The following is an 11,082-nucleotide window of genomic DNA, read 5'->3' as shown; positions in this document are numbered from 1 at the left end:
ATGCCTTTTATTGGTGCATTGTGTATACTAGAGGCAATTGCCAATTTTGGATGAACCGTGAATTGGTAGTACCAATTTAGTTAGTAGATTAGCAATTATCCTTTAAAAAAAAAACACAAAAAAGAATTACCCTTACTCTATGGATATATAGTTGCTCTAAAATGCCATCTAGTCACATATGGTAGACCTTTGAGTAAATTGTATGATATCCTAAGCTTTAGGAACTTTTCTAAAACTTTTTAAAACTTTTTATTTATTTATTTTTTCATACTAACGAACTGTGTAAATATATCGATATCGTCACCGCTACAAAAGACAAAAGAACAAAAGAGAAAACCCAAAGAAAAAACAGAGGGGGGATTTGGGTTTAGCCATTAAGGTTCTTCTTGTTCGGAAAACCCTACTAGTGTACTGGAAGCCTTAGGTTTAACACTAGCCGATACAATTACAGAGCTCCTTTGCTGAAGGCGGTGGTGGTCATGATGTCACTCTCTCTTCCTCACTCACTCCCTCGCTCTCCTCCTCTCCAGTTAAACCCGCCCAGAATCGTTCCCTCGTCTCATCGCTTCACTCTTTTCCGATGCTCCGCCAGTCTCAGAGCCTCTCTCAATTCCCAAAATTCCAGAGTCAGTGTTCGACTCCCTGCCGCGAATCAACCAGGTACTTTTGGCTTCTGCGTACTTAGTTTTTGCTATCGGATAGATAATTGCTACTGCACTATGCGTTGCATTGGGTTCCAATAGTCAATAGTGTGTGTGTGTGTGTGTGTGAAGTGAATTCTATAGGTTTCTGAATGCGCAACTACAACCTTGGGAGAAGTCAATTCCATAATCTTTCCATAGTAAATCAATCACTTTCGAATTAGCAAAATAAGAACTTGGGTCTTTTTTTTTTTTTTTTTTGAATTGCTAATGAACTGGGAAGAAAAAGCTCTTCAAGATTAGCTATAAGATAATAGTATTGGTGGCTCCGCCGGAGACTTTCAGCTTTAGTTTAGTTTTTGGCTTTTTTTTTTTTTTTGCTTTTCATGAGTAGAAGCAGAGATTTTGTTAGAACAAAAGAAGTATTTAAAGAAGGTGGATAAGGAATCCAAATGCTAACATAAACAACTACAAAATCTCAGAGACTAACAAAGAATGGGAATAGACTGAAAAACAGTAGTAACCATTGCCCATGGAGCAGGCTGAAATTGCACCCAATCCCAAAACTCTTGCATTCCCATCACATAGAATATTAGTCGATTGTGCTCCGTCAATGTAACCCGTTAAGCTGCTATCAATAGGCAGCCCCACATGGTTTTGGCTTTCTTTCCTTTTTTAAAGCCTGGAAAGACAGAACACGCCAGAGTCAATTTCCCTAACCAGCTTCACGCGACAGTTGGTAAGAAAACAGGAAGTAGATAAAGAATTCATCTACACTTCTCCCCAGCTTTACATAGAAATATAGAATACACCAATGAGGTGAAAAGCAAACAAAGGCCGCCTCTATTGAACATGACCACAGATTTTGACCCTCCCAGTAGCGAGTAACCAATCCAAAATCCTATGTTATGAAGTGTCCTTTGAGTTCCGGATCTGAGAAGAAGGTTACGAAGTAGAAAGATTTTCTTTAAGCATCAGGTCCTTTTTTATTCCCCCTACTTTTGAAGGAATAAAGATGACCCTCTTGCACATTCATTCTTTGATGCTGAACCTGGCTGCTTGATCTTAACAAGAGATGATCTTAGCTTACTGATATGTATTCTTGATGTAGTTAATACTTAATAACAAGATTTACTATTTTAGGTATTAGAAACTTTTGGAATTTTTAATCCATCTGTAATACTGGTTCATGAGGATAATCATTCTTTAACCTGTAATTTTAGAAGTACTTTTTTGTACATATTTACTGACATGGTTCTTTTGTTGTATGTTTTTAATACAGTTGCAACAAAGTTACAAGTGGAACGTTTTGCAAGCATTTCTTCCTCGAACAGTCAAGAAACATCTTCTGTTGGTGTCAACCCACAATTCTCAGTACCTCCCCCACCCTCCAATACGTAATCATTTCTTCTTAATTTTCTCAGATATTTTGTGTTTAACCCTTGTGCCCAAACAGTCATAACCTAATAATCTTTTCACCTGTTTGTTCGTTTGTTTAGAGGATCACCTCTATTTTGGATTGGCGTTGGTGTTGCGTTTTCTGCAGTATTTTCATGGGTGAGGACAACAATTATTTGCATGTTTTCTGTTTGATAAGTTATACATTCATTAGACCAACTCATCTGTACTGTATTTTTGACAAGTTGATTTGTAATAACAGGCTGCTGGAAGGTTAAAGGTGCGTGTTTCCCTCCTACAAATTATGGATCTACTATTGCATTTTTTGAACTTTTAAGCTTTTGGTGTTGGGAAAAGTCACTATTAGAGTTGCCTTTAACATGTTTAACAATTGTGATAAGATTGAAGGCCCTTGTTTTGTCCTTTTTGATAATTGTACAACTTCAACTCTTAACATGAAGCAATTGAACCATATCACCGATCACTCCCAATTACATGTAGCCTATGTTTTGGGTGATGACATTTGCCTTCAAAGTTCTAGATATAGACAGTAAGACAAAATTTTCACTAATTTCAGTGTTAATCGAACTTACACACACACACTATCTATTTGGCCTCCTATTTGATTTGTGCTTTGGTGATTAGAAAGGACTTTGTTTTACTTGGGACATATTTCTCCTGGTTTAATTATGTCACTTGCCTGTTAGAATATGCTTACTACTTGGGAAAGCATTCACTAGATGAGGGACTTCTACTGATTTTATTATGCTAGTTAGGGGCATCTAAATGGCTTTTAGATAGGCGGAGCAGGTTAGTTCTTCATGTATTCCTCTTCAAGTATTCATTTCCTAGATCTTGAAACACTCAGAGTGGAAATCTTAGTGGCTTGTCCGTTCAAAGAGTACTGATGATTTTACAAAAAATTGACATGGTAAAACAGATATAGAAATGCTATGGCCCAATTTGCGAATTAGGTCACCTGCGATCCAAACAAGACTGGTCCATTTCATTTAACTTCTAAATCCAAACAATACTGGTCTATTTTCATTTTTATTATGTTTCTTCCCTGAACAATCGTGAATCAATTTTCAGAATTATGCAATGCAACAAGCTTTTAAGACTGTGATGGGCCAGATGAATTCACAAAATGACCAGTTCAGTAATGCTGCATTTTCTCCGGGATCACCTTTTCCATTTCCAGCAGCTCCAGGATCGCCGTCTGCCTCACCATTTTCAGCATCTGCTCAACCTTCTTTCACAGATGTATCTGCAACCAGAGTAGATGAATCACCACCAGCCTCATCAGCCTCGTCAGCCACTCCTTCCACACCTGCTACTGATGTCAAAGACGAAGAAAAACCAAAGAAAGAACAGAAAAGTTATGGTATGAATTATCATTCTAACCAGTCTCTACTTTATGTTGCATACATAATTTTGTATAGCTCAGTTTCTCAATCTTAGATTGTTTCTATTATAGCTAAATATCATTGTCTCTTCCATGGAAGGTTTCAAGTCTGATAATGGTTCTTATGCCCTTTAATGTGTGTTCTATTACTTATTATTTAAACATGAAAACTATTATAAAAGAATTCACTTTTTCTTGGGCTCCTAATCCATCATATGAAATTCTCTTTTCATATGTTACTATATTGGGTTAATGGTTAGTACGATTGAATCTTATTATAAGATGGTAATTGCTTTTAACTTTCCCAAACAGCCATAAAAGAGTGAATTCTCTTCTATAGAACTTTGAAGCTTTTGTTCTCTTCTAACCGATGAGGATTTTGCAAGAAGCAATAAATTTCCTTTTTTTTATATGAGAAAACCAATATGACCAAAATGATGTGAAAATGGAGATCAATGATCGACTGACTCCGTACTTTGTCTTTTAGTTGTTTTTACATATTTTGTTGACTGTTGGGTAATACTTCTGCATTGTCATTGGTTTCAGTGGACTTGTTGTCTTAGTCTATTTTAAGAAACATTTTCAAAGGAAGTTCTCTTAAAGTATATATTTACTTTTTTTCCTAATTTCTTTTCTCATGCAAAAGTGTCGAGAATAATTTTGAAATTGAAAACAATGTTATTCAGTTTTCCAAACTGCTTTCTGATAAAGAGGTACTACTTTTGATGTCCTCTCACAATTCTGTTGTCATTATCATGAATTTATTAGAAAAAGTTTTACTATCTTTATGTTTTGACTGCATGCCTTTTGATCATGATCAGTCAACTAGTAGCCCATACATGGACCTCATATAGTTTTAAAGAGAGAAGTCCTGAGCTGATTTTGAGGTAGCCTGCTGTTTGTGGGGGATGTAATGTAAAAAGTATGGTTGACAGAGATCAGGGATTGCTATTTAAGTATTTGTGATGTGATGTTTGATTTAAAATCTTTGTGAGAATGATATCGTGGGCTTTGCATTGAAACATAAGTTTTATGAGTTTTGTGAAGTTGCGAGCCTCACCAAGCTTATTTTCCTGCTTGTTTGCATTCGTGTTTGTGTTTCTGCGTACACGTGTATGTCGGTGCTTCTGCCTTGGCTGCATGCAAGCGTGATGGCTTATGATATTAATTTTCTTACAGTGAATCTTTCAGAATATTGCCAATTTCTTAATCTTTTACTGCATTATTGGATTGGATATTTTCATTACAAATGATGGCCATCAATATTGCAATAAACTGTTCACAAGCTACCTTGTTTGGAATTGAAATTATTACTTTCAAAAGAACTGAGAGAATTGCTGCTTCTGCTTACAGCTTTTGTAGATGTTACTCCAGAAGAAACTGTGCAGCAGAGTCCTTTTGAAAGTAGCTTACGAGATACTGAAATAGGTTCATCTAAGGAAGCCAAGAATAATGTGGAAGTAAGTATCTCCTAGTTATATTTCTCAAGATGATGCAGTTTTCAAATAATATCCCGATTTTAATAGTTGGCAAATGTTATAAAGGGTTCTCAGAATGGAGCTGCTTTTAAGCAGGGGACAGATGCTCCCATGGGGTCTCAAAATACTGGTAAGTAACTTTGGCAGTTCCTTGAAATTTTGTGAGCTTTGCTTCTAGATCTAAAAGTCAAGCTTCTGGTAACATTTTGTGACAAAGACCATTTATCTAAAACTGCTGACCTGCTGATGTTTAACTTCAGCCTGCTCTGCTTGGGGTAGTGGTTCTGAGCTTCCTAGATATATATACTCTGCCCTAGTCCAGTCAATTAGGCCATGATAGGACAGGGTTCTGTGCTTCCTTATTTATTTGTGTGTATAAATAAAAGACTCATGCATCTCTCAGAAAGATAATTGATTGTATTCATATTTGCTTTGAGCAGAGCCTGCCTGGCCTGATATTAAAGACTAGGCCAGGCTTCAAGATACAGGCAAATATATACGCTAAGACAACAGGATAGATAATGAAAAGAAAATAGTTAATAGTTACTATCAGCTGCTACTTGTAAAAGGTTGGTAACTTAGATTAAGGAGCCTACATACAAGGTCTTATTACTCACTCCTAACTCGTATGGAAATAATATTCTAGCCTGAGAATTCATATCTAATGCATCAATATATTTGGAGGTAATATATAATTAGGATGTGATGAACTTGCAACAACTTGACAATGTGAAACTTTGCAAATTAAGACATTACACATCAGAAAGGTATAATTTTGGGCATATTTATTAATCGTCCACATGGAGCCCTTTTATTACTTGGGTTGCATTTACAATTTTGAGGCAGGGATTTCATGTTGGGTGGAAAAATGAGATATCATTCAATATTGTTTGTGAATTAACATGATATGTATTAAGTCATGTTTTTCCAGTTCTTAGTCAACTATTTTGTAAATAGATGCAACAAGTCCTCATTGCATAACTGTGTAAGTTTATTCAGTGTGATTTGAGTTGCTTGTCACTTGGTGTATCATAGTCTGTTGCTTTCAACGTGTCAAATGTGGCTATGGTTAAATTGCTGTGGATCATAAATACCTCTCTGTTTTTCTAAATTTTGCATCTTTAGAATATATACCAGGCAGTTTAATTGTGGTTTCATTTCTTAATGGATAGGAAAAGAAAATTCTGTTCTATCAGTGGAAGCATTGGAGAAAATGTTGGAAGATCCGACTGTACAGAAGATGGTTTACCCGTAATATATCTTCTATTATTTACCTTTTGTCATCTCTTTGTGCTATCTTATTGAAATGAATGATTTTGCCTAAACATGCTGTTATGGTTCAAGATGAAAAATTAGCTATATCATTATTATGATTTACAGTTGACACATTAAGATAGAATTTATATTTTTTTGTAAGTTGTAGATTATAAGACAATAAAAGTAATTAGAGATTGCATAAAATTTCCCAGTATATGTAATTTGCATGCAGCTTGGTCTTGTATATACTGTTTGTGTAATATCAACATCCTGTGCAATTTGTGGTTGTTTATTTGTGTGTGTAAATAAAAGATTCATGCATCCATTGGAAAGAAGGTTAATTGTGTTCATATCTATGCAGCTATTTACCTGAGGAGATGAGGAATCCCACTACTTTCAAATGTAAGTCCATTTATGCAGCTTTATCTAAGAATTTACCCCATTCATTAATCTGTACCTAGAACTTTTTCTTCTTTAAAATATTTTTGTTTTTTTTTGTTTTGTTTTATCCACTTGCTGGGGAAGTGGGGAGGGGTGGTTTGTTTACTGTTATATGTTTAACTCATAGCATTTGATTCATTAAACTAATTAGATGCTGTTTTGATAGGGATGCTACAAAATCCACAATATCGCCAACAGCTAGAAGACATGTTGTAAGTCCTATTGCTTTTGCTTTATATACATATCCCAATTTCTGTTCTCACTTGGTATTTTTTCAGCTTATGAGTTTGACCCAAATTATGACTTTGTCCTCAATTATAATTCTCAACCTAATCCCGATGTTTTCAAGGTGGGGGAAGACTACCCATCAATAAAAAAAAGTAAAAGAATTATCTGCTAAAAGCTAGATGGTTCTGAATCGAATTCAAAGAGAGAAATTTTAAAGTCTTTGATCTTTCAACTGTGTGGAAATAGTAAAGGGTGGGAATCATATGAATTGTCAACGCTCTATGCCTCACCTTTGAGTCTTTGACATCACTATAATATAAAATGCCATGCAAGCACAAAATTCTAAGAGTCAGCACATTAGCACACTTTCTGTAACAAAACCTTGACCATGGTTGACAGGACAAATCATCCCTGCACCTTGAAAATAAATAAAGCAGCTTGTTTTAGGGTTCTTGCTCCTTTTGTTGCCAAAGTGTTCAATATATCGGTTCAGTTGTTCATTCTGAACATGTTAGAGTCAGCACGTTAGCACACTTTCTGTAACAAAACCTTGACCATGGTTGACAGGACACATCATTTCTTCACCTTGAAAATAAATAAAGCAGCTTGTTTTAGTTAGGGATCTTGCTTCTTTTATTGCAATATTTTTCAATATATCTGTTCGATTGTTTATTCTGAACATGATTGTTATTGGGCCATGCATCTATTCATTATACCTTTCAGTGTCTATTTCTGATATGTTAACTTATATGGATTTATATTAATTTACTGGTACTTTGATCTTTTCTGTTCATCTAAGTCTTTAAATCTTGTATTTGAATAGGCACAATGTTATTATTGTGTATATTGCCCTTCAACTTTGCCATGCCTGCAGACTGCAGAATTGTTACTTTTAAAATTTATGGGGTTTAAAGTTTAGGATGATGAACGTTTGGTTTGATTTGTATTGCATTCTACCTGCATCTTTATTTATTTATTTATTTTTTGTTTAGTTATCATTTGCGGATGGGTTGGGTGCTGTTCATTTGTTGCAATGCTGCAGCAGCATGATTTTTAGTGTTTTTTTTTTTGTCATTATTTTCCCTTGGCAAGATTTCAATTTAATTTTTGTGTTTGACATATCTCTCAGACGTAATATGGCTGGAAGCAGTGAATGGGACAATCGAATGATGGATTCTTTGAAAAATTTTGATCTTAGCAGTCCAGAGGTCAAGCAGCAGTTTGGTAAGTTTGAAGTAAAAAGTAGGTTAGTTTGTGTTGGGTTTTCAATTTAGTTGGGATTATTTCTTAATGGCTCTCACGAATGTCATTCTTTCCAAAACTCTTATCTTAATCTTCTGTATACTTCTTCATTTACTGATTAAATTTGATATTGGCGCAAATCTGCAATTTGGATCAGTTCCATCTTGCCAGATCGGTGTGCTCTAATTACATTGTTGACTTGGTCATTTCAGTATAAACCTTAGTTCAAAATTGTCTAATTGAGTAATTTCATCAATATTTGATCTTGCAACTAAAAGCAAGGTCAAACATTGACTTGATGTGTGTGTTTTTCCATTTTTTTCCATTAATATTTGATGACTAAAAGGAAGATCAAACATTGAATATGTATGTGTTTCCCATTTTGACGTGGGTGTTGGTCATGAAGCTGGCCAACAAACTAAAAAGTAACATGAATGGAAAAGTCCATCAAATCCATTTACCCAGCCAACAAAATATAAGTACAGCCACATTGGGTGAGTCAAGAATCTGGTTTCATTTGGAAGGTTGAGATGTTGAACGGAAGGTTGAGGTCTTCAAATGTTGGTGACACAACATGCAAACAACTTTCACTTTTGAGCATAATTATGAAAATAAAATGGGCTACTCTGTAACGTATAAGTATGTCTTCATTGCAATGCTATTAGTTATATTACAAACTTTAAACACTTGAACATCGAGTATCAAATTTGCCAAAGGTTGCCCTATTATTAAGAGCTATCATTTGACTGTTCAGATTTCATCATCTCACTCAAGGAATTCTAAGATTTGATACCGCTGATTTAAAGTCATAAGATTGGTTCTTGATTTTTATTTTTGTACTGAGGTTAAGGTTGGTGTGTGAGAGCTTGAAATGAATAAGAATTTGGGGATTTCAGATATGACATCTATAGAATAGAACAAGGTTTTTTTTTTTTTTTTTTTTAAACAGGATAGAATAGAACAAGTTATGCTGTCTGTATTTTGTTAATTCATGTTTGCTTATGTTATACAGATCAGATTGGGCTTACACCTGAGGAAGTTATTTCAAAAATAATGGACAATCCTGACGTTGCTAGGGCATTTCAAAATCCAAGAGTTCAAGCTGCCATAATGGATGTATGTGTTGCCAGACTACTTGGAATTAATTTAGAATGCCAACTACTTGGAATTAATTTAGAATGCCTCTCCTTTCTTTTCTAAAACACCGGTTTTCAAAATGTACCTTTAAGCAAATTTATCATTCTGTAAAGTTACATTCAAGGATGATGTTGACAAAACACAAACTAAAAGAAAAAAAAAAAAAGTAGCTGTCTTCATAAATCCCACTTTCAAAAAGGCTAGTCCAAGTGGCTTTCCATTTTGGGGTGTGTCCTCACCATGGGTTGCTTAAAGAGGCACCCAAGCACTCCTATTGGAAGGCGAGACATGTCCCCTGCCCTAGAGCGTGGTGAACTGGTGAAGTGGGTGGGAGGAGTAAATTAATTTTTTTTAACTTTTCTTTTTAAAAGTCGGTGGGTGTGGGAAAATAAGATGGGTGGGTAAATAGGAATGATGGCTTGTGATAGCCAGAGTTGCTTTTAATTTATGACGAGAGTCGCACAACATACTAATTTTCAAGATTATTTTGTGTCTTGTGCAGTGTTCGCAGAATCCAATGAGTATTGCAAAATATCAAAATGATAAGGAGGTATGGTAGATTTCTTTTTCATTGTTTTGCTTTGTTATTATATCTACAATTTAGAGCTGGACAAACTTTTGGATAACTAGGGGAAGTATAATAGTATATATAGATAGCAAGGTTATTGAGGTTCTACATATATACAATTTATTTCTTGTACAATCAATTTCCTGTACTACATATAATCATATATAGATAGCATTGTTATGATATGTGTTGGGACCAACACCTCCCTCAACTCAACACATGTATAACTTTTGAGACCTAAATCCCATATGTAAATCCCTCAACTGTCATTTGTACAATCAGATACGACTTTTGGCTATGTTCAAGTGTTGCTCTGTTTCTTATCTGCTTTTGTTTTTGAAGATTGTGCAAAATGATTTGCATGCAATTTGACTTCAAATTGATGCTTGAGGTTTCAAACTTTGGAACAAGTCGATGTAATTTTAGAGGGTGGTATATCATATAAGATATTATTGTATATAATGACATCTTCTGTTTTCTTTTTGTCTCAGGTGATGGATGTCTTCAATAAGATATCAGAACTTTTCCCCGGAGTGTCTGGATCACCTTGAAACTATGAAAGCTTTCCCAAACCACTGAGCATGGCACTCATTATCATGAGTTCATGACCATGCATTGCATGGGGTGTCATATTAGTGCACTGTTTTGAGATAGTAGTTAGATGTCCTTGGTGTAATCTATTGGATGAACTGAAAGCGAAATGTTGCTATGGGAGTAGATTGTATATTGAGTTCTGAAAATCTTTCTAGCATTCTTTTGTGATGTGGGTTTTTGTAGCTGTATTTGAAATGTTATGTAGCAAATTCTACCCAATAAAATTGATAGGATTTACAAAGACTTGCCTATTGTAGAACTGAGAAGTTCCAAGCAAATGTGTACTAGGCCGTGCCATAGACACCATTTGATACATACCTCAAGCGATTTAATTTGTGAGTTGCGTTGATATAAAAATGATTGTATCAGTGAATCATAAGTCATGTACATATGAAGAGATGAATAGGACCAAAATTCTAAAGCAGAGATGAGAGAAATTAGGAGGTCATTGAAGCAAAGCCTTCAGAGGTTATCAAGAATCCCAATGCTTTATTGGTCATCAAGGCTCGTTGCTTCTCGAACTGTTCAGGTGTGCATTGATGGAAGCGTCCAAAGGGTCTGGAGCTTATTGGGGATGAGGGCAGATCAATAATGGGAGATTGGGAGGAAGCTAGACGTTTGCAGTGATGAAAAGTATTCCAGATATAGAATTACTAGATGTCCAGCTGTTTATTAAAGCCTCTATAACTTCTC

General features: G+C 35.2%; 1 protein-coding gene across 2 annotated transcripts; it reads left to right on the top strand.

Annotated features, from left to right (window-relative positions):
• Positions 1 to 323: 323 nt before the first annotated feature.
• On the top strand, positions 324 to 10,630 carry LOC112194688 (protein TIC 40, chloroplastic). 2 transcript variants are annotated; one of them, XM_024334911.2, is made up of 14 exons: positions 324 to 660; positions 1,924 to 2,038; positions 2,141 to 2,198; positions 2,302 to 2,319; positions 3,132 to 3,423; positions 4,798 to 4,904; positions 4,989 to 5,052; positions 6,095 to 6,173; positions 6,541 to 6,581; positions 6,787 to 6,832; positions 7,978 to 8,072; positions 9,103 to 9,206; positions 9,730 to 9,777; positions 10,287 to 10,630. In XM_024334911.2, exons 1-14 carry the CDS (start codon positions 480 to 482, stop codon positions 10,344 to 10,346), a joined length of 1,308 nt encoding a protein of 435 aa, XP_024190679.1. In that variant the 5' UTR covers positions 324 to 479; the 3' UTR covers positions 10,347 to 10,630. The 2 variants fall into 2 exon arrangements, with proteins under 2 accessions (XP_024190679.1, XP_040364255.1); XM_040508321.1 differs by having other exon boundaries at positions 9,709 to 9,777.
• Positions 10,631 to 11,082: the final 452 nt, after the last annotated feature.

This window comes from Rosa chinensis, chromosome 1 (assembly GCF_002994745.2).
Source record: "Rosa chinensis cultivar Old Blush chromosome 1, RchiOBHm-V2, whole genome shotgun sequence".
NCBI classification, from domain to species: domain Eukaryota; kingdom Viridiplantae; phylum Streptophyta; class Magnoliopsida; order Rosales; family Rosaceae; genus Rosa; species Rosa chinensis.
The sequence above is the reverse complement of the archived record's forward strand: the minus strand, read 5'-3'. Positions and strand labels throughout refer to the sequence as shown.

Coding starts and splice junctions, on each gene's coding strand:
- LOC112194688 (XM_040508321.1), top strand. CDS start 480: ATGATGTCACTCTCTCTTCCTCACTCACTCCCTCGCTCTCCTCCTCTC. Junction 2,039..2,140: donor CCTCCCCCACCCTCCAATAC/GTAATCATTTCT, acceptor TCGTTTGTTTAG/AGGATCACCTCTATTTTGGA. Junction 8,073..9,102: donor AGAGGTCAAGCAGCAGTTTG/GTAAGTTTGAAG, acceptor TATGTTATACAG/ATCAGATTGGGCTTACACCT.